A 23,087-nucleotide genomic window follows, 5' to 3' on the forward strand; every position below is an offset into this window, starting at 1 on the left:
ATATCAAGTTGGGATCTCAATCTATCTATGTATCAAGTTTTATTACAATCAGTTCAGATAGTAATTGCATGATAGTAACAAACATCCATCCATCTTCTCAAACTTTTCCATTATAATATTAGTAGGATAGTTATAGACACAAGTTAATAATTTATAAATAATATATTTCTAAACAAATTAATAAAGTAATGTATAATAATCTACAGCAACATTGTGAACATAACAGCACATTAAACATTTGGTATTAGGTAAGCATTTATTTTATTGTTTTTCTGACTCTTGTTTCTTTTTAAACTCTTCTTGATATTGTTTGTGCCACTCTAAATTCATTTGATGGACAGATTCACCTCTTTTAGCTGCGGCTTTCCCTGATACTACAGCAAACACACTTGCAAGAATAGTAATGAGTATCAAATAGTTGGAAAGCTTAATCCTTGCTTCACTTCGGGATCTCTCTATTAAATCCCAACTGTAATGTTAAAAATATGTTTACATTCATTTGAAAGGTAATCAATCAGTTTGACCAATGAGTGTGATTATGTTAAGAGTTTTTTTGTGTTTGAATAATATTTTATATATTATAGTCTTAATTTGATAATATTGTAGTCTTAATGTTGACAATACGTACGATACTTGTGGTGGTATTTCAGCCTTGCTTTTGTACTTTTTAGTCCAGACTAAAATAAACTTTTGAAATTCATTAGGTTTGTATCTAGGAGCAATTGAACTTCCATTGTTCGTCGATTTATTCGCTCCACCTTGAGTTGTGCACATTAATCTTTTTAGTGAATTTATCGCCGGCCTATATCTGAAAAGTAATAACCTATCCATATTACTGTATGTTTTGTACGTAGGTAATTCTAATAATAACCTTGAAAATGTTATGAAATATAAAAGTAAGCACAAGTTCGCAACAAAATAAAGTGTTGTCAGCCTACTAAATAAAATTCTCCCATACGGGAATAATATTTCAAAATCATGCCATAGGTCCCATAGAATAGAACTTGATAAAGTTTGTTACCCAAATAAGTAGTGATAGGCTTACCAGCCGGAGCAGCCGGTAAAACAAGCCATTGTGATCTATTTCAATTTCACCTCTACTAATAAACTATAACTTCGGGATTATGGAGAGTAGAAAAAGGAGCACAATCTTTATGAAACAGAAATTGTCCGTCCAAAGTTATTGAATAATAAACGCCACTGTAGCACGAGTCTAATTTTAAAATTAAGCTCTAAAAATAAAAGAACAATAAGAGATAATTTTTTATCACAATTGTCACTATATTCACTGGCAAAAGCTCTTTATAATTCACAATAATTTATTGACTCTATTGAAATAATAACTTTCGTTCTATACCTTTATGTTTGCCATTTCCGTTTTGTACTACTGCTGGACGTAGGCCTTCCCAAGTTCGCGCCAATTATCCCGGTTTTCCTAATCCAGCCACCGGTCGGTCTAGCAGGCCGAAGGGCATCCCCCAATGCGTTTGTCAACACGCGGTCCACTCAAGGGCTCGTAAATATGATATTTATGATACACATAAATATTATGAACAATTTTTCCGTAAGATTTCAATATTGTCATGTTTATCTGAATTTGAAAAAAAGGGCAACCAGAAATGTTTGAAATTTCCTATATTCAAAATTGTTCACTTATCATCTTAATTTTTTTCATAAAATCTTTAAAATTACGTTGCCTACTGTACAGCTAAGACTTTTCAGGCTTAAGAGATTGCTGAATAGTATTTTCCACCAGGATTGGTATAAAATTATAAATTCTCTATTTAACTGTCAAAATTTTCAGTATATATACTTTCCTCTTTAATCTCCGTGCTTGCATTTGAGCAGCATCGTTTTCCAAGAAGGATATGCTTTATATAGGTAGAGCAAGAGAAAACGAATAAAAACCTTAAACTTATATTTTTAGTCAGTTAAAAATTTCTTCCTACCTACTGCGAAATTGAAAAATGGTTTTGTAAAATAATATACACTAATTGCCAAGGTCAGTTTTGATCATTTTGATTTAATTTTAATTTGATTTCAACTACGATTTTTTTTAAAATATCAATGAGGAGACAGCTGGTGTGCCTTTTACAAAAATCCATCAGAAGACAACAGTAATTCATGCAATATGATTTCGAATGATTTGATCATTTTTAGTAGTAGTCCGTAGCAGTATCAGCTGCAAGCGAATTATTCTAAATCCACCATTCCTTTTCAGACTAATTTAATCAAATTTAAAAGATAATACGACTTATTCGATGATTAATAAATATTCACATGATTCGAATGTGATAAAAATTTGTTGGTAGTGTTTATGGTTTTTTATAATTTACTTATTACTTAAATGCTACCTTATATTATGAAGGATTGGTCTCGTAACGTAATAATTTTTAAGGCCAGTATCCAACTTGACCAACTTCCAATTTCAATACGCACGGTTTATGCTTGAGTTGCCAAGTAAAATTTATCAACTTACCTATAATTCTCAACTCAAGCGATTTGGCTGTTGTGTGTACTAAGTTTAAAAATACATTTAATTGGAATCCATTGCAAAAACTGCATTTTAACTATTAAAAAGTAATTTCCGTTCTATGACGTGATCTTTATTAAAGTAAATTGGAATAGAAAATTTGAGTAATAGATGGTGGATTGAGTTTGGGTTATTTTTGTATTAATATTAGTTTACATCGTGAGTATTTACTTTATTTATAAATATATAGCCATAGCGTAACATATTATTGAATATTCTTATTGGATTTTAATCTCAACAATGTGTACATTGATTGTGCTGTATTTCATGTGTTTTCCTCGTTTTAAACAATAAATAACATTATCGTACACTATTATGCAAAATATTTGGCGTTGTAGGAAAGTATAAATTGGTTTTTTCATTGCCTATTTATATTTTACTTGTTTAAAATTAAATAACTAAAGTGACATTAGTTACGAACCTTTTTTCTTTCTTTGTATAAAGTTTATATGTGTTCGAATAAGATTTTAATGATTATTAAGGTTAATACTCGGTGTTCTAAATTAGACTGCTATAACTTCTCTCACCTTACGAGATTTTGTAGATAATTTGTTACAAAACGAACTTAATTTCTTACATTTCTTGGTATTATAATAAATAATTTATTTCGTTTTTTTTTTTTTAGAATTTTTAAAATATTTAGTCTAGATTTGGTTACAGTCACATTTTATTCCTTTTCCCTAATTGCTTACAAATTTTATAACCATATATTATAATATTTACACTATTTGATTGTCTATTTACATGAGAAAATGGTGAAAATAAGATAAGATTAGTCAATTCAAATAAGTCAATATTACAAAATTTTACAGTATTATACATATTTCCAAATCACCACGTAGGAAACTAAAATATAAAAAAAAATAAAAATATTTATTCTACTAAGTATGTGTTAAGTTTTATCTATACTTACATTATTAAAGTGTAAAATTTGTTTATTTGTATGTTTAAACATGCTAATCTCACAATTTTTCTCAAATTAACACTTATGAAACCACCGGGCACAGCTTGTTAAAAATCAAAAATGTTGGTGGTTCGTTCTCTAATGATTAGACTGACTATATGATATTCATTTTTCTTATAATAATACCTAAGAAAAAAGTAGTTAAAAAATTATATTTTTCTGTAACTTCTGCAATACAAAATATTGTAGCATTACAGAGTGGTCATTGTACATAGTAATGAAATTATATTGCTTATTCACATATACTTCTTTCTAGCAAAATACTAGCAGTAATAAACACATCTTTATTAAAACTTGTCTGAGTGTCACTAAAGAAATTTAAATTAATTTAAATATGAGTAATTTAAAAATGCGAAATTTTCTTGTCAATGAATACTACTGAAATAATATATATATATATATATATATACTAGCTGTGCTCGCGACTACATCCACATAAATAGTGGAATAGTGACTACATGTTAAACGTATTTCTTTAAATTGGCATTTCTTTTTTATTTATGAATAGATTGACATGAAACAAACACTAAATGTTAAGTGAAGCTTACCACAATATAACGCTGAAAACCACATCTAAATCGGATGAGCCGTTTTAAGATTAGCATGCTCAAACACACAGACAAACAGACAAAAATTCTAACAATCATTGCTATGCTACTTGCGTTGATAAAGTTCCCAATAATTTTTTTTTTTTCATATATCTTCCATGTACAGACAGCGATCTGTTACATTTTTATTTTATGTATTGATGATTCATCATAAGTTTACAATCTATAAAAATATAATACATTTCTCTTGTCATACTACTTATCTTAACACTTACATAGACCTATAATGTCATACTGTCCTGCTATACAAATTAGATTATTTATCTAAAAGATAAGAATTTTTTTTATAATTAAGTTAATCAGTATACATAGAAAAGGTTAATGTTGATGTCTTGGTTAGCATTTTTGACTTATTGATTGATTCAGTCTGTAAAATCTTACAACAATACAGGAGAATCTCAAACTACCACTCGGCTCTACTGTGGATTGCTGTATATATTTCCCACTATAAATAACAATTACTTTTAGTTATTTATGATGACAATTGCAACCAACTGCTTTATGACTCCACGAGGCATGGTGCGGAAATCTACTAGGACAATGGAAATATATAAATTAGAATCAGAATATTTTTAAAGTTCAAATATGTGTACCATGACTAATCAATCTTTTAGTCCCCAATAACATATTCTATGAACCCTGATTTAGAATATAAATTTATGATAATATTTTGTAAGTGAGGGCTTATGTAAATGAATATGAACACATGAAGTGTTAGTAAAATTTTTAAAGTGAAATTTCTTTAGGCGCATGAGGGGTAAATTTTGTTACGGATCACACGCGTCCATAGCCCGTTGAATACACCGGTTCTCGTCCGATCACCGAAGTTAAGCAACGTCAGGCACGGTCAGTACTCAGATGCGTGACCACCTGCGAACACCGCGTGACTTTGGCTTTTTGTTTTTTTTTTCAATTCGTTTTTCTTAATTTGTTTTTTTCAATTATTTTGCCAAAGAAGTTTCACTTCTGACATGTGTACTTTGTACGTACGCAATTTTTGTTATTTTTAACCACTAATTTTTTTTTCAATATTACACCAGAGGCGGCTCATGACATTTTTTGGTGGGGGTTCACAAAAAAATATCCGAAAATCTACAGCTTACCTTTGATTTATTTGTATAGAAAATCTATTCCGTCCATGCAGATTCACCACCACTGCAGGTGCCACCTACAAACACCAGACACGGAAAACAAAATCATTTATTGCTTTCTTCACATACACACAACCAAAGGGTTTTGAAATATTGTTACGATTTAAAAACACGCGTATAAGATTTAGTTTTCGTACTCCATTTTTGAGTAAGTAGTAAGTACAATTTTAGTTCGAGGCACATTTTGAATATTTTCATAATTTTTAATAAAAGATACACTGTATTGTTCTATTTTTAACACAATATGTCGCGTACAAATTATTTTTATTACTTATTTTAAAAGAAAAACTGCCAAATAACTGACGAAGCCGACACGTTTGTTTGTATACATTAGAACTGCAACAACGCATAGTTTTAGGCAAATTATCCTCGCGGCGCTTGGCACACCCCGCACGCCGCACGCCGCACGCCGCACGCCGCACACCGCACACCGCACACCGCACACCGCACACCGCACACCGCACACCGCACACCGCACACCGCACACCGCACACCGCACACCGCACACCGCACACCGCACACCACACACCGCACGGCCGAACCTGCAACATCGCGCGTGAGCGGTGTTCCAGATTAGGCTAATTCTCATATGGAATCTTTTACTTCGCGTCGTCCTGTCTCTTGCACTCATTGAATCTGATAGTGCTAGGAATCGTACTAAACTTCGTTTCATTGGAACGCAATCACTGGCGCTCCACTCGTACAACTTAATGCCAAATCTACGTAATAAACACTATTGGATATAGGCATAGTGGAATAGAAATAATTTAATGTAGTATAGTATAGTATTTAATATAAAGAAATACAGGGTTTAAAATTACACAGGTAATATTAGGAGTGGGAGTGCACTGCACCAGTGCTCTTTAGGACGAGTTGCCTCTGTTACACACTACTATTATTTTATAAATGCTAAACTAAACTTTGATTAGGCTATTGGCTCCTTTCTTTACATTCTGCTACAGGATTTGTCGGTTTGATACCTACACCAAGTTTGTAAGATATGTACATTTACTACAAAACGCAGATATTAAGTTGCCTACTTAAGGAATAGTGGAATATACCTACTTAAGGAACATAATGACCATGTGTATGTTAAACATATTTTATTGTGAACATGTCAATTATTAGATTAATAGTGAAAATTTTACATTGCTAGTTAAATGAATTTTTGTATAAAGGCCACTTCAGTCTTAGTTTAATTTTCCATGCTATTCCATTGCTGATTAGTGGATAATGTCTCTACCAAGAGTAACAAATGTTACCAGGTGATTATAAGACAACCCTAAAGTACAGTTTTACAAGCTTTTCACAAGGTCAGTGAACCAGAACTTGAAATTAATATTTACACAAATACAAATATCTGCTCTGAGCTTGTTTTGAACCTGCAACCGTGTGCATTAATAGTGTTTTGCACACCGTAACACCAGATTTTTTATTGTTGTTTAAATAATTAATATAAATTACATATTTGTATATGCTTCATAAGATTTATAATAATCTCTAGAAAATAAAGTGATGAATAATGAAATAAAGGACAATGCTCATGCAGTATGAGAATAAAACCCAGGCCCAGCGCAAAAGAAATGTAACTATAGGTAAAAATAAGTAATTAAATATTACATAGGGGGCATCATCGAAATCAGTGGCTATATGTGTGAAATTGCTATTAATATATATTGAATTTGCTATTAATATATATTATAATAATAATTTTAAAGTTGCATAATCATTTTAAAATTGCGCAATACTTTCAAAGTTGCGTAACAATTTCACAATAATTCCTTATGAAAGCGGCCAATCGTTCTTTACATGTCTTGACTCGTTGAGACACGCATTGACGTGACTCGTTGCCGACAGCGATTAATCATACCTATGTGTTTTGTCGCCGACAGCAATTAGGTAGTCGTTTTTAGTACAATCGGTTTAAAATAACAGGAAATAACGCACAGATCGCAACGAATACTGTCGATGGACTGCGCGGGCGACGCGGCACTCGCGCACGTAGTGAGAAGCCTGTAATTGGCTCCGACAACGTGTGAATGAGACAGAGAAGTCGCGCTTTCGACCGACGACCAATGGTTACTTGGTTACTTGTTTGTTTTTTCAGATAGCACTTTAATTAAACTATAAGTCCCAGCTGCTCATGTTACCCCTGTAAAAATTCAAATGGCAATTTCATACATATAGCCATTGATTTCGATGATGCCTCCTATGCCGTATTTCATTACTTATTATTACCTATAATTTGAGTTACTTTTCTTTTGCGCCGGGCCTGGGTTTTTTTGAGCACAATGCTTTTACTTTCCAAGGTTGTTATTGCAAAAGTTTGTTAGAAAAGAAGTGGAGAAATGGAATTTTAAGTAAACATTAATTTAGTATATTTGTCTCAATAGATGTCTGCAGGTCACAAACATCGTTATAAGAATGTGGGTCTCAGTGCTGACGAACTGCGTCGTCGGCGAGAGGAAGAAGGTGTACAGTTACGAAAACAAAAACGGGAGCAACAACTTTTTAAAAGAAGAAATGTGAATTTACCTGCATCTAATGCACCTGATATTGCTCTTCAGGTAAATTTTTTTAAATAACCTTAACCTTATTTAAAAATAAATTAGAAGGGTGAATTTATTTTTTCATCATCATCAGATTCCAATAATAGCATGTTGAAATAATTAAGCTTTCTTCTGTACAAAGTAATAATCTTTTATAATAAAAATAAAAGCTGTGACATAGAAATTTTAGCGTATTTTATTAATATATAATATATATTAATCGAAAATTAATAAAAATTTTTTCGTCAGGAGGATTTCCTTGTTTCACCGTCTGAAGACATAACGCCGGAAATGGTAGCCGCACTCTATGGCGACAACCCACAGGAACAAGTTTTAGCAACACAGAAGTTTAGGAAACTTCTAAGTCGGGAACCCAATCCTCCTATTGATGAAGTGATACGGACTGGAATAGTTCCTAAATTCGTTGAATTTCTAACAAATAGTGCTAACCCCACATTACAGGTACGACTACACACATATTACGTTAGTATAGTTACCATTACAAATATAGCTGTTGTGAAACTCTGTGATAATTTCTTCCTGGCAATTAGAATAGTAAATACTACCTAGTCCAGCCATAAGTTCTGTTACAAATGAAAATGCATTTTTTTTTAATGAAGTAATGTAATATTATTAAAAGGGGTACGAACCTTTGTGGCATTTCTAGCCGCCGCCATCTTGTTTTTTTTTCAAAATTTCCGAGCACGATAAAAGTGGTGTATTTGGATAAAGGATACTTATACAAACAAAAAATGTTATATAACATGGTATCCTAAAGTGTCACGTTTCCGAGATATTTAGAAGTAAAGATCGCCATATGAGTCCAAAGGCGATCATTGAAAATTTAGTAATTACGCGTGTTATGTGCATTCCATCGTCTTCAAATTTTAGTTCCCAGGTATACAAGTTGTCCCAAAATATTTTCTTTTCTTTTAAAGAGAAATAATTTAGCTTATACATCAGAATAACATGTTTTATTTGGACTCGATAGGATAGTCTCAAATAAACCTGATTCATACCTTCGGTCGTGGAGGTTGGAGCTTTTGTATAGAACAGCTGATTTATTTTTGACTGCTAATATTTGAAGACAATGGAGTGATCACACACGCGTAATAAATCGATTTTCAATGATCACCTTTGGACACAAATGGCGATCTTTACTTCCAAATGTCTCGGAAACGTGACACTTTAGGATACCATGTTATATAATATTTTTATTTTGTATAAGTGGCCTCTATCCAAATATACCACTTTTATCGTGCTCGGAATTGTGCTCTGTGGCTACGGCACTAAAGAATTTAGCCACCCCCTCTCTTCCCGTGGGTGTCGTAAGAGGCGACTAAGGGATAACAAGGTTCCACAACCACCTTGGAACTTAAGAAGCCGACCGATGGCGGGATAACCATTCAACTGCTGGCTTTGAAATACACAGGTCGAAGACGGGCAGCAGCGTCTTCGGTGCGACAAAGCCAGTACTGCGGTCACCAACCCGCCTGCCCAGCGTGGTGACTATGGGCAAAACACATGAGTTCACGTTATTTTTGGCGTAAACTTGTGGAGGCCTATGTCCAGCAGTGGACTGTATAGGCTGTAATGATTGTGCTCGGAAATTTTGAAAAAAAATCAAGATGGCGGCGGCTAGATATGCCAGGCTCCATACAAAAATGTTCGAACCCATTTATACCTACATATTTATTAACGTCTCAGCAAAAAAAAAAAAATCTATTCGAAATGGCTACCTTCAGCTTTTATACAAGCCTTTAAACTGTTTGGCCACGAATCTATGGATTTACGCACGGAAATTTCGCTACTGCTTGCTCCAAAGATTTTTAAGAGAATGTCGCCGTGTCGTTTAGAGCAGGCCATGTCCTCTAAAACTGACCATAATTTGAAGTCTAAAGGGTTGAGGTCTGGGCTAGATGAGGGCCAGTCTTCAACTCTTGTAAAGTCCGGAACGTTGGTTTCAAGCCAGGCTTGGGTAGTTCGTGCCTTGTGACCATGTGCAGAGTTCTGCTGGAAAGTCCACGGTATATTTTTAAAAAGTGTTAGAAGTTTCACAACATGATCCAAGACTGTATCTTGATACACTTTGGCTGAAGTTTTCACGACTGAAGATATATTGAGGTACTGAGATGTATGTATGACGCGGCGACGATGACCGTTCATATCCAGGACCAGTGAACGAGACCCATTTTCCTTTGTCGCGGGGGATGAGGTTACGGGAGATAGGAGAATGTAATGCCGCCGAAACTGTTGACCACTGCGCTGGAGGATGTCCTTTAAGACCTAAAGAGGGGGGGGGGGAGACGTCAACGGCGGATACATCTAGCACCTTCGTTTCGTTGACGTTCATCATATCGTCATTTTTGCGGAGACGTTAGATGAGCTATCCCAAATGACCTTGGACAAACGAAAGTTATGTTTAACACCAAGTCATACCGATACTAACCACGGACCAGGATGGGAACCAGGTCCTGCTAGACTCGACGTCGTCGGGATTGTTCAGAGGTGAGCCGGACAGTTCCCATGGTGGAGAAGTTTGGCCTTTTCGCCGAGGTTGCCTGTCGCTGGAGGGATCCTGTTGACTGCAGATCCGGGATCCTCCAATTAAAGCGACTGAAGGCTCCCGCGGGGATTTGCTCGGTATTGCACCCCCAAGTGCTACGACATACGGTCTAGGAGTGCCTACTCGGGTGTCCAGGATATCACCTGTAAATGGGTTCCACTGCGATACAAAAAAAAAATGTGGCGTCATGGGACACCAGGTAGGAACGAAGTTCCTTCGGACAGTATAGAAGCAACAAAATTTGAAAAAAAAAATGTTGAATTTTATATATATTTCCTAGTTCTTGGTTTTTGTTTTTAGTTTTGTTGATTGGTTTTTAATTAAGGACATAGAAGTATTTAGGAAAATTAGTTTTTTTAAAAATAACAAATACCGTAAAATAAAATAATAATAATAATAATAATTTAAACTATTCAGTGAAATAAAAAAAAACATATGTCTTTATTTATTTTTGTCGACAGTATAAAATTACATAAATAATTTAAAAAAGTTTACTAGTAATATTTTAATTTTACAAACGCCATGTTATACAGTCGTGTGATTGATATTACGTCACTTCTGTTATATATTTTTCTTACGGTTTTAGTATCATATTTTTTTCAGTTCGGTCGCTCAGCCAAATGTCAAGCCTGCCGTAAGGAACTTCGTTCCAAAAAATAAACGGCCATACCATCCAACTAGGCCGCAACAACTTTTAGAAGGAGGCCGATAGGAGAATTCAGTGTAGCTGGGCGGCGTTTGTCAGTCTTCGTTGAGTCTTCACTTCGAAGATTCGGCAATGCTTGAAGACAAAAGTCTTCAAGTCATGCGTCCTGTCTGTGTTAACATATGGAGCCAAAAGACATAGACGCTGACGAAGGGACTTGTCCACTAGTTTAAAGTCGCTCAACGTGCAATGGAACGGGCTACGCTTGGGGTTCCTCTCAAACATAGGATTAGAAATGAGACTATCCACGAGAGAACGAAAGTAACCGACATAGCCCATAGTATAAGCAAATTAACACATATCATAGTATTAGCAGTGGACTGGTCACCTCTGCACGTTGGTCTGCACTCAGACGTATCCTGGAGTGGAGACCGCGTGTTGGCAAACGCAGTGTGAGACGTCTTTCGGTCCGCTGGACCGACGCGACGATCCACGTAAGATTGCCGGTGTAGGCTGGATGAGGATTGCGGAAACTTGGGATGTCTGGCGCGAACTTGAAGAGGCTTATGTCAAGCAGTAGACTGCAATAGGCTGAACTACCTGACTTGCCATCAGCAAATTGCCCCTAACTTTATTGGCCTGATATTTAAAAATTGTGCTCTCGTACGTATGTACTGTGTATTTATAAGTATTTTAAGTGCGTTACTTACGTATTTTAATATCTTAAAATACTTAACAACACCACAGTTAAGCCCCACGTTTGGCGCCACTGTCGCGCGTTAAAAAAATATGTAATGAATATATGTAAATGTAATTAAATTAAAAGAGCATAGAATAGGAGAATATTAATTCTTTCTTAACGCAACGAACTAAATAACAGAGAGGTAAATATTTATTTAAAAAAAGTTTGCGATCAGATTGTATTGGAGAACAAAATTAAATTAGACTAATGTAGAAAGTAATTTAATACAAGGAAACACAATTTTAAGCTTAATACAAATTTGAATGAACAAACAACTTTATCTTCCTTTTATGGATTAAACGAACGAGTGTAACACAACGCGAAATTATTTTAAATCTACACTATGGACCGAAATACATTTTTGATTAATCTAATATTAATTTAAACTACACTGCGGGTTCGAATTATTTCTGACACGTGGGTGGAGGTTAACTGTGGTCACTTATCATAGCGGGTCTCCGTGTCACCTGGCTCCGCAGAAACTCCCTGGATGATCACTCGCCAGTCACTCGAGTTCAGTTGTCCAAACTCCACGACACCATTTCCATCACCATGTCAGCCGGGGTAAAAAAAACTTTGCTCGGCCAGAGAGAAGAATCCCGATGCTGATCCGTGCTCCAGCACAGCACAAGCCACAAGAAGGATCGAAAAGGTTGAGCAGTTCTTTATCGTAGATGTTGGGGTCCTAGCAGCCAACCTACAAAATCCTGCCACGTGGTATCACCGGCAACAACGGCACCGCACGTGTCCGCCACGCCAAGGACCCTGGAAGGTCACACCAGAAAGTGAGCCCTTCCGTAGTCAACCCTCAACGTCTCTGGGTTGACACGGAAATGGCCCACAAAGACAAGCACATCCTAACATTTTACAATAATTTAATTTAATAAAATAATAAACTAGAGCAAAAAAAAATAATAATCTAACACACAATCTACACACATATTCGCAATTAAAACAAAAAATAAGTTAGTAATTAAAATTAAATAAAAGTATTTAATATTACAACAACTCACCCAACAAAATCGCACCCTGAACCTGACCGAGCCTGATGACAAAGGAAAAGGAAGGAGCCGCACAGCACCAGCGCTTATATAGTGCTGAGCCTAATCTACACCGCGGATCTCACCAATGGTTGGTTACGCAGCCCTACGTCACACGAAATACGCTAATAGCGAAACGCCTAGCAATGAATAATAGCAATTCGACGAAACGAAATAATTGTTAAGAGAATGAACGAAGGATAAAAATATACGTTACAACAATCCAACGTTAACATTTCTCCAATATTCGATCAGCGTTAATGTAGCGTACATTGCGTTACCGCAGCGATAGCCTATTTAAATAGCACTTTTATATTGTAAATTAAGAGTATGACTTTTTTTTCAATCCTGAAATCGAAAGCTCGGGTGTCGTAAGAGGTGACTAAGGGATAACACAGTTCCACTATTCCCTTGGAACTTACAAAGCCGACCGATGGCGGGATAACTATCTAACTGCTGGCTTTGAAATACACAGGCCAAAGACGGGCAGCAGCGTCTTCAGTGCGACAAAGCCAGCCCTGCGGTCAACAACCCACCTGCCCTGCGTGGTGACTATGGGCAACACACATGAGTTCACGCCATTTTTGGCCTATGTTCAGCAGTGGACGGCGACAGGCTGAAGTGATGAATTAGTTCGACCTAGATATTGTTTATCCTCTTCAGTTGTATAAATGTTTGTTAAGTCTGATATTTTCACTGAGACCAAAAATGAAAGTTTTACTGAGTTGGTTTCTTTTTTTAATCAGGTATATGTTATTCGGGTTTATTGAGTTTTCGGTTCAAAGGTGATTCAAAGTGCCACTTAGAAAACGGTCCCCTAATGGAACTCAAGGACTAAGAGGCGGTTTTCGTATAATATGTAAGGTGTTCGATTTCAATTCGTGGCAGCGGGGGCCTGACGAACACCTCTTAGAAAATGGTCCTCTATAGGGGAGTCCAGGTGTGAGGACGACATGTGTGTATTGCAGTTCGAGGCGGCGTGGGCGCTTACGAACATCGCGTCGGGCTCGTCGGAGCAGACGCGAGTGGTGGTGGAGTGCGGCGCCGTGCCCGTGCTGGTGGCGCTGGCGGCCGGCGCGCCCGACGACGTGCGCGAGCAGGCCGTGTGGGCGCTGGGCAACGTGGCGGGCGACTCGGCGCGCTGCCGCGACGCGGTGCTCGCCGCCGGCCTGCTGCCGCCGCTGCTGGAGTGAGTGCCGTGTGTGTACGAGTGTGTGTGTGAGTGTGTGTGGGCGCTGGGCAACGTGGCGGGCGACTCGGCGCGCTGCCGCGACGCGGTGCTCGCCGCCGGCCTGCTGCCGCCGCTGCTCGAGTGAGTGCCGTCTGTGTACGAGTGTGTGTGTGAGTGTGTGGGCGCTGGGCAACGTGGCGGGCGACTCGGCGCGCTGCCGCGACGCGGTGCTCGCCGCCGGCCTGCTGCCGCCGCTGCTCGAGTGAGTGCCGTGTGTGTACGAGTGTGTTGAGTGACTGGGAGTTTGACTGCAGGTGAGTGCGTGTGAGTGAGTGAGCAAATGCGAGCGTCACATCACAGCTCCTGAAGATTCACGTCAAAGGAACTTCTTTAAAATTGCTTCGATAATGAGAGGCGTGGAGGGAAGTACAGTTTTTTAAGGAGTAACTGTTGAGTTTCTTGATGATTATTTTCTGCAGAAGTTACGATGCAGATTTCGGACCGACGACAGCTTGCTGTTAACTATATTCAAATCATTAAAATAAATATATTTTTTATTTGTAAAATAATAATCCAAAACTGCGTTTGAAGCCTACCTTCTTGATTTTAATTAAAAAAACGAATTTGTAAAAAAAAGTGAACAAAATCAATTAATGTACAAAACCGGAGGATGCAGTTTTGTATTGCATATCATCTCTATTGAAAATTTAGTTAAATGACTTGATAGTTACATGTACGGTGGAGGGGAAAGCAAGACCATTTTGAAGTCATTTTACCGTATTAGCGTACAAAACACGGCTGTGTCGTTTGTTACGTTGGTCCTCCCGGCCTTAAAAACATCGCTGGAGGTGGGAGGGAGCAGGTCTTTTTTATTTTTATACAACTAGAGAGGTATATAAGTGTCGTATAATAATCGTCTGCCTAATAAAAAGTAGAACTCATTGCCAAACATACCCTCAACTTCTACCCAAAAACTATGGCTGCCTCACTCCCCACAGAAGCACAACACTACTTTGAAGTTGTATTATTTGATTGTTTTTGTTTTTCTTTGACTAAATTATTAAAAAAAGCAAAATTACAAAATTAAATTTAGGTCGTTTTGAAGTGTACTTATATATATATATATATATATATATATATATATATATATATATATATATATATATATATATATATATATATATATATATAATTTATTTGTAACATAAAATACAAACATATTTCTTAGTGTAAATATTTTTGTTTGCAGTATATTAAACAAATATTCAAGATTATCTATGACAAGAAATGCTGTTTGGACGTTATCAAACTTATGTAGAGGCAAAAATCCACCAACGAACTTTGAAGCTGTCGCTCCAGGTAAAGTATATTATAATAACTATATATATTTAATATTTTTATTTTCAAAATTACACTCAAAGTCGCACTCGTATTGAATTTGTAATCGTGAGATATACCTTTAAAATATACATACCAACAGATATTTGCAATATGGCCTTGCTGGTTTCTACAAATATGATACTATATTTTTTATTTTCGATAAACTAACTATATGTTTTAAATATCATTTTATTTTATTTTTGTTTAATTTTGACTCAAACAGAATCGTAAAAAACTTAACTTGGCACTAAAGAATTTAGCTACCCCCTCTCTTCCCGTGGGTGTCGTAAGAGGCGACAAGGGATAACAAGGTTCCACAACCACCTTGGAACTTAAGAAGCCGACCGATGGCGGGATAACCATCCAACTGCTGGCTTTGAAATACACAGGCCGAAGACGGGCAGCAGCGTCTTCGGTGCGACAAAGCCCGTACTGCGGTCACAAACCCGCCTGCCCAGCGTGGTGACTATGGGCAAAACACATGAGTTCACGTTATTTTTGGCGTAAACTTGTGGAGGCCTATGTCCAGCAGTGGACTGTATAGGCTGTAATGATGATGATGTGTGCGTGTGTGTGTCAGGCATCCCTGTGCTGGCGCGCCTGCTTCACCACACCGACGCGGACGTGTTGAGCGACGCGTGCTGGGCGCTGTCCTACATGTCGGACGGGCCCAACGAGAAGATCCAGGCCGTCATCGACGCGGGCGTGTGTCGCCGCCTCGTGGAGCTGCTCATGTCAGTGTCACCCACTGTGCTGCACCGCACCGCGCTGTGCACTATCGTGAAGTACCGTGTAATATCGTACCATCCAACGCCGTGCAGTACCGCGCGGTATCGTGCGATACCGTGTAGTAACATGCAATATAGTGCGGTACCGTATACGTTCTTGTGGTACTGTCAAGTACCCAGTGTTACCAGAAATTTTTACCCGTCTGATCGACAAAGTGCCGTGAAATTATTGTACTTTCGGAACAATAGGGTACTTTTGGTAGTGAATTTTTTTTTATAAAATTTCATTAAAATTAAAATGTATGTAGAAATACACTTAAATATTCTGATTTGGAATCATTAAAGCACATTATTGTTTTAATATATTGAAATTAAAAGTCGTATATCACGTGACCTAAAACACGACCCAAGATGGTATGACGTCATACGGACAATAACTAAATTCTGTCAGTGCTGTAAACAGCTAGGTACATATCTATCAACTTTAACTTCAAGGAGTAATAGTTGTGTTCTTTCGTTAGTGCATTTAATTCGTACCTATTTATTATTTATTAAAAATGCAAAAAGATTTCGTAAAAGCAAATAGTACGAATCTGCTAAAAATTGATTCAATGATGATTGCAAAGTTTTTCGCAAACTTCTGTTCTGTCGAATTTCGGAATGTTAAAACTTTGTAAGTATTACTTGTTATATTATACTGTTTTTTTTTTTTTTTTTGTAAGGGCCAGGTATACCTAATTTGAAAAATAATGTTAGAAAGTATTAGGTTATGTTTTATTCCTTATGTTACTGCCAAATTAAGACTTAATAGTTTTTTTTTAATGCTAGTATTTGTACAGCTAGACACTACACACCAACGATAGCTATTGTAATTCATTATTTTACACAAAAACACCAAATATTTGTAGCTGTTAACGTTGAACGACAAAGAGTATATGTTGAACGAGTTCGGTCTTACATACGTCATACACGACTTTTGTTATTAATCATATTACGTCACCAAATGGCTGAAAGCGTTTTCGCGGAAATAAAAAAGGTTTAAAATATCATTTAATTTTATGGTATGAAAGCGTGTTTATTTTGCCGAAATATTTTTTTTCTGGCTTTTTATTGGAAAATCAACATTTTGAAGTACTTTTTCAAACATAGTGGAATACCCTATTGTCGTACACCCAAAAAAATAAATTACATTGAACAATTGCCAGTTCGCAAAAAAAAAAAAAATAATAATAATAATAAAAGTCGGCCCAAAAAAAAGTCGTCGTTGCTTCAAATTATCGTAAAATTTCATGAAGTTTCAAATTTCAGTTGACCAAAAAAAAAGGTCGTTGCTCCAAATCCATAATTTGTGAAGAAATTGTTGCATTTCAGTATTTCGGTAGGACAGACATAATTATCGTACAAATCGCGTACGATCCTAGGGTATGGATCGTACATCGTACGTAGGCTTGAAGTATCGTACATGTACGATAATTTTCATACATTTGGGATCACTGGAAGTACCGTGCTGTACCGGGCAGTACCGTGCTGTAATGCAGTGCAGCAGTAATCGTGTAATGCAGTCTTATACATATGCTGTTGTGCGGTACCGTACCGTGGCGACTTAAGTGGCTTAGTTTTTTGTATAAATGCAAATGTTTATATTAGTTTGTAGACTATGATAATCAAGAAACTGTTTTCATTTTCGGTTCAGTCAAGGAGTCGTAACCGGTATCATTTACTGTATACACGTTTTGTACATTATCGTTTTGTTTAACAGAAGTACTGTAAAGTAATGTGTCGCTAAACGGCCGCTCCCCCAGGCACAACAAGTACAGCGTGGTGTCGGCGGCCCTGCGCGCGGCCGGCAACATCGTGACGGGCAACGACGCGCAGACGCAGGCCGTGCTCAACTGCAACCCGCTGCCGAGCCTGCTGGCGCTGCTGCGCTCCTCCACCGAGGCGCTGCGCAAGGAGGCCTGCTGGACGCTCTCCAACATCACCGCCGGCAACGCCTCGCAGATACAGGTGCGGCTGACGCGACCGCTGCTGTGATCGCTGCTGTGATCGCTGCTGTGACCGCAGCTGTGACCGCAGCTGTGACCGCTACTGTGGCCGCTACTGCGACCGCTACTGTGACCGCTACTGTGACCGCTAGTGTGACCGCTGCTGTGACCGCTGCTGTGACCGCTGCTGTGGCCGCTGCTGTGGCCGCTGCTGTGGCCGCTGCTGTGACCGCAGCTGTGACCGCTATTGTGGCCGCTACTGCGACCGCTACTGTGACCGCTACTGTGACGGCTTCTTTGTACTAGCGCTGACTGTTGTATTTGTCTATAATAAATCAAAACTCTATTATAGTATTTTATTGTACGTATATTTACGACTGTTATATCTTGACTGTGAAGCATCGTAACGGTAACGCATTCCCCATGGTTTCGTATTTTCGACTGTATTGTGTCTTCAACTGTGTTGTATCCTCGACTGCGTTGATGACTATTTGATATTTCCAATTATATTTTATGAATTATAGTTTGTATTAGTTAATATAATAATGTTATTGGACTTTTTCAATTTAATATTATTATTTAATAAATAACCTACCTATAATAAAGTTCTATACAAAATTTCTTTTACAGGCAGTCATAGATGCTAACATTTTCCCAACATTGATAGACATTTTAAGGAATGCAGAATTTAAAACAAGGAAAGAAGCAGCTTGGGCGATAACTAATGCTACCAGCGGTGGAACACATGCGCAAATAAGGTAATTTAGTTTATTAAATATCATAATATGATGATCATATAAAATAAATATATTGAAAAAATCAATAATTTAAAAAAATATATTGAAAAAAAGTTGACAGTAGACAAGCTTGTAGAGCGTAATGTAATAGTGATTTCATGAAGTTCAAGCAAATTTTGTCAGTTTTATTTAGATATAACTGTAAAAATTACTCTCTGTGTGTAAATATAGGATTTATTTTTCAAGTATCAAACTGATTTGTTAATGAGTAATATATCCTAATATACCAAAAAGTATAAGAATTAATTCTATTATAAATCATAGAATTAATTGTACTTTATGTAATTTTCCTTTTATTTCTTTGTTTTACAGTTATTTAGTAGAACAAGGTTGTATACCCCCTCTCTGTGATCTATTGACGTTAACCGATACGAAGACGGTTCAAGTAGCACTAAATGGACTTGAAAATATATTGAAGGCAGGACAACAGGCGGACCAACGTTACAACCCATATGCTGTGTTAATTGAGGAATGCTTTGGTAAGACAATTACTTAATGTCATTGGGACACGATATATTAAATTTTTCATTCTCAGTACTTTAGGATAGTCTCAGAAAATTTTGGGTTGTATGTATTTTTCAATGCCAAATCATAATAAAATTAAAATTTCGTCAAAAAAAATAAAAAAGAAATATTTAGAGATGGGTCACCCTAATTATTTAGAAGTATAAAAAACAGATGTTGGTCTGTTCTCAGACCTACCCAATATGCACACAAAATTTCTGTCCAGTCCTTTCGGAAGAATATAGTAACTAACATTGTGACATAAGAATTTTATAAATAAGATTAATATCATCATGTTTTATTCTAACTCAACATTGATATTTGAATTTGCATGAAACGCCTGAATGAGTCTTTCTCATTAATAGGATATTTATATCAAACAGTGAATTGTTTTTAGGTAACGGTTACTACCATTACCTAAGTAGTACATAAACAATATATGAATAAAATTAATTTCAGGTGTGGACAAAATTGAATTTCTACAGTCACATGAAAACCTCGACATATATCAGAAATCGTTCGAGATAATCGAGAACTACTTTGGTTCAGAGAACGAGGATGGTAGGGTGGCTCCGGACGTCTCCTCGAGTGGACAATTCACCTTCAACACTGACCAGTCTGTACCTATGGGCGGTTACCAGTTCTGAACACTATGCTTCTGTTGAATCACTGTGCAGTTAGTATTTTTATTTTTTATTTTTACACATATATAATATAGGGTTTATATATAGTTTAGCTGACAAGCATATGGCTCACTTGATAGTAAGCGATTGCCATAGCCTATGGATGCTTGCAACACCAGAAGTATCGCAAGCGCGTAGTCGACCTCCGGGCCCAGAAGCCCTGGACACCTTACTCACCACAGGAACGCAACATTGCCCTGCTTGCGAGCAGTATTATCTAGCTATGATCTTCTGTAAGGTTGAGGTACTTCCTAAGTCGGGATAGTACAGATTTCGAGCAGGAAATTCATTCTATGCCCTAGCTCATTTTCTAAATTCTACTTAAGGTTTCTTCTTTTGTTCGATTTCTCTTCATCTAAAAGGAAAAGATTTTAAATTTGTCTTTTGATTTAGACCCAATGTCTTATAGATGTTTATATGTCTTAAATATAATAAAATAAAAAAAATTGGTTGCCTGTAAAGTCGGTATACGGGCGAAAGTTTTACGTGACAACGACTTTGAGTGGTAAAATAATTTTAATGAATTGAATATTCATTCGTATAGTAGGAAGAAGGATGAAATAATAGTAACAATTTAAAACATTTATTTATACAAAGAATTATATTTAAAACATTAATTTATACAAAGAATCTCGCACTGAATTTCATTCACTTTTTATGTCTGTCTCTCTCGCTCTTAGGCGGGCTAGCCATGCCCGAGTGGAAGGGACGCGTGCCTCTCACTCGCTCTCATTGTGAGCGCATAACGTGAGCGGAGCGTAACGCAGTTTCTTGAAGTGTCACCCGGCAAACCAATTTATAAGACGTTGTCACGTCAAAAATATTAATTGTAATTAGTTCCCAAATGGAAATTTTAATTTTCATTCTATATATCGATGGCTCCTAAGTATACTGAGTCAACTAACAACTTTTGATAACTTAATTTTTTAAGATATTAATAACATTTACTTGATTTCCTATCTACCTATGTAAGAAAAAAAATAAAGTTATTAAAAGTAGAGTTGACTCAGTATACTTAGGAGCCATCGAATATTGTGCCTTAAATGAATAATAGATAGTTGATGTCTTAATTCTTGGTTTGTGTGTAATAAAGTTCACTGAATTGAAATGTGTTTTATGTTCTATAATTGTAAATTGTTTCTTTCAGATGCCTTTCCAGATACCAGTGAATATAATCACTGTATAACTGGTGTATAAACTACCTACTTCAGAGTAACTATATTTTGCACTTATTATGCAGTAGTTTAGAACATTATATTAATTTATATCGCAAATTAATGAAAAAAAAAAATTAACCTCGCCTATTTTCGTTTTGCTATTGTAGATAACGAATTAATGATACCTGACTCACTTTCAAAATGAAATATTACTGACAATACGTTTGTAGGCAATTGATGTATAAAATTTTCGACCCTAATTTTTTTTATGTGATCAAATAATTATGTTGAATTATAAAACTGTTTCTTTATATATGACATGTCATAAAATATGTTTTTTTTTTAATGTATATCATTGGAAAATACTTATATTTATTTGTATATTTGATTAGACCTAATATGACATGTAACTGTCTTTTAATTTAAATATAAATTAAAGAAACACTTGCTTTTACTAGATAATGTGTAATCGTCTGTAAACAATATGTATGTATTTACTTATATATTATTGTATGTATATGTTTATTTATAAGTGTATTTGTATTTTGGTATTTATCGTTTTTTATCTTTTAGTATGTAGTATGATACATTTTAAATATATATAAATTTATTATGTTTTATTTATATTCTTCCTCTTAAATAAATATTTCATGCAATGTTTGGCTCGCTATATGAAGCACTTACTAATGACCATGGGATCACTGGAAGAAATCTCTTTCAAAGATAAGTCCACCTTTGCCGTAAACCTTATTTAAACATGTATTTTTGTGTGTATTAAAGTATATAAATATTGGACACAGGCATTATTATGACTATTGATTTTGTGTGTAATTACATTGATAAAATTATGCGAATACACAAAGGTAAAAATTGTCAAAAAGAAAAAAATATTGGACTTTATTGATGTTGTAAATTTATATAAATAACTTGGGCATTTTTATTAAGCTTAGGAAATCTAATTCATCGGATTTTATTAGTTGATGATATATTTTTCCCTTTCATATCGCCAGTTTATTCGTTAGATACTTCCATTCCCTGTATATCTATAAGTTGAAGCCTATCAATTGATGTTTAACAAGCCCTAGTGGCCTCTTTTACCTCCTTAACTTATCTACATGATAAACTTTTTCAGCAACCCAGGCTGAACTTGAACAGGCTTTTAGGATAATTTTAGATGACATTAATTTCTTGGCTATAAACATTGCCATCTTCATTTCGTCAATTTTTAAAGAATAATCAGATAATATATAGTTACAACATTAATTTCATATATAAAACCAACTTTATAAGCGCAGTGGTGCTATAGGTATATGACACATAAAAACTTTAAATATCCTGCGCTTTTTCAGGTTTTACTTTTGTGTATCACTACATAGTATTAAACAAAGTTCCCGTTTGTTTCCCGCTGCCTGTATGCTTAGATCTTTAAAAATACGTAACGGATTTTTTATGCGGTTTTCTTTAGCAAATAGAGTGATTCCAGATTAAGGGTTATATGTATAATACATGCATAATATAGTAGAGGAACACTGATAGTTTTAGAGGTTTCTAATGTGATGTCGTAAATAAACACATTTTTGCGCATAATATATTATATTTATTTTATTTTGTATTTATTTTATATTTAGTATCAGCATTGCACCCGTGCGAAGCCGGGGCAGGTCGCTAGTAAATGTATATACAAAGATATATTTATTTATTTAAATACTTCTAAAATATGGAGCAATTTTTTGTTGGTTGTCAATAATTAATATTTTATGTTCGTACATAATTATATGTAGAAAAATATATGATTTGCAAGAATTGACCGTGAAGTTAGTCTTCGTGAAATTTGATAATGTTTTCTTTGTATAAAAGAGCAAATTTTCAAAATAGAACAAAAT

General features: G+C 35.8%; 2 protein-coding genes across 2 annotated transcripts; one reads left to right on the top strand and one right to left on the bottom strand.

The window, feature by feature from the left end:
- Positions 1–147: 147 nt before the first annotated feature.
- On the bottom strand, positions 148–949 carry LOC123655392 (UPF0389 protein GA21628). The gene is made up of 2 exons (XM_045591206.1): positions 629–949; positions 148–469 (listed from the first exon to the last, which is right to left on the bottom strand). Exons 1-2 carry the CDS (start codon positions 829–831, stop codon positions 262–264), a joined length of 411 nt encoding a protein of 136 aa, XP_045447162.1. The 5' UTR covers positions 832–949; the 3' UTR covers positions 148–261.
- Positions 950–2,488: 1,539 nt separating this feature from the next.
- On the top strand, positions 2,489–21,646 carry LOC123655394 (importin subunit alpha-7). Its single transcript, XM_045591209.1, has 11 exons — positions 2,489–2,692; positions 7,650–7,823; positions 8,055–8,267; positions 13,768–13,988; positions 15,220–15,329; positions 15,931–16,084; positions 17,881–18,085; positions 18,694–18,821; positions 19,173–19,339; positions 19,824–20,040; positions 21,195–21,646. Exons 2-10 carry the CDS (start codon positions 7,650–7,652, stop codon positions 20,009–20,011), a joined length of 1,560 nt encoding a protein of 519 aa, XP_045447165.1. The 5' UTR covers positions 2,489–2,692; the 3' UTR covers positions 20,012–20,040; positions 21,195–21,646.
- Positions 21,647–23,087: the final 1,441 nt, after the last annotated feature.

This window comes from Melitaea cinxia, chromosome 7, assembly GCF_905220565.1.
Source record: "Melitaea cinxia chromosome 7, ilMelCinx1.1, whole genome shotgun sequence".
Lineage (NCBI taxonomy): Eukaryota > Metazoa > Arthropoda > Insecta > Lepidoptera > Nymphalidae > Melitaea > Melitaea cinxia.

Bases quoted from the DNA above. Each gene is read 5' to 3' on its own strand.
- LOC123655392 (XM_045591206.1), bottom strand. From the start codon at position 831: ATGGATAGGTTATTACTTTTCAGATATAGGCCGGCGATAAATTCACTA. The intron at 470-628 runs GTACGTATTGTC...TTAACATTACAG, and splicing joins GAAATACCACCACAAGTATC to TTGGGATTTAATAGAGAGAT.
- LOC123655394 (XM_045591209.1), top strand. From the start codon at position 7,650: ATGTCTGCAGGTCACAAACATCGTTATAAGAATGTGGGTCTCAGTGCT. The intron at 8,268-13,767 runs GTACGACTACAC...TGTGTATTGCAG, and splicing joins GTGCTAACCCCACATTACAG to TTCGAGGCGGCGTGGGCGCT. The intron at 16,085-17,880 runs GTCAGTGTCACC...CCGCTCCCCCAG, and splicing joins CGCCTCGTGGAGCTGCTCAT to GCACAACAAGTACAGCGTGG.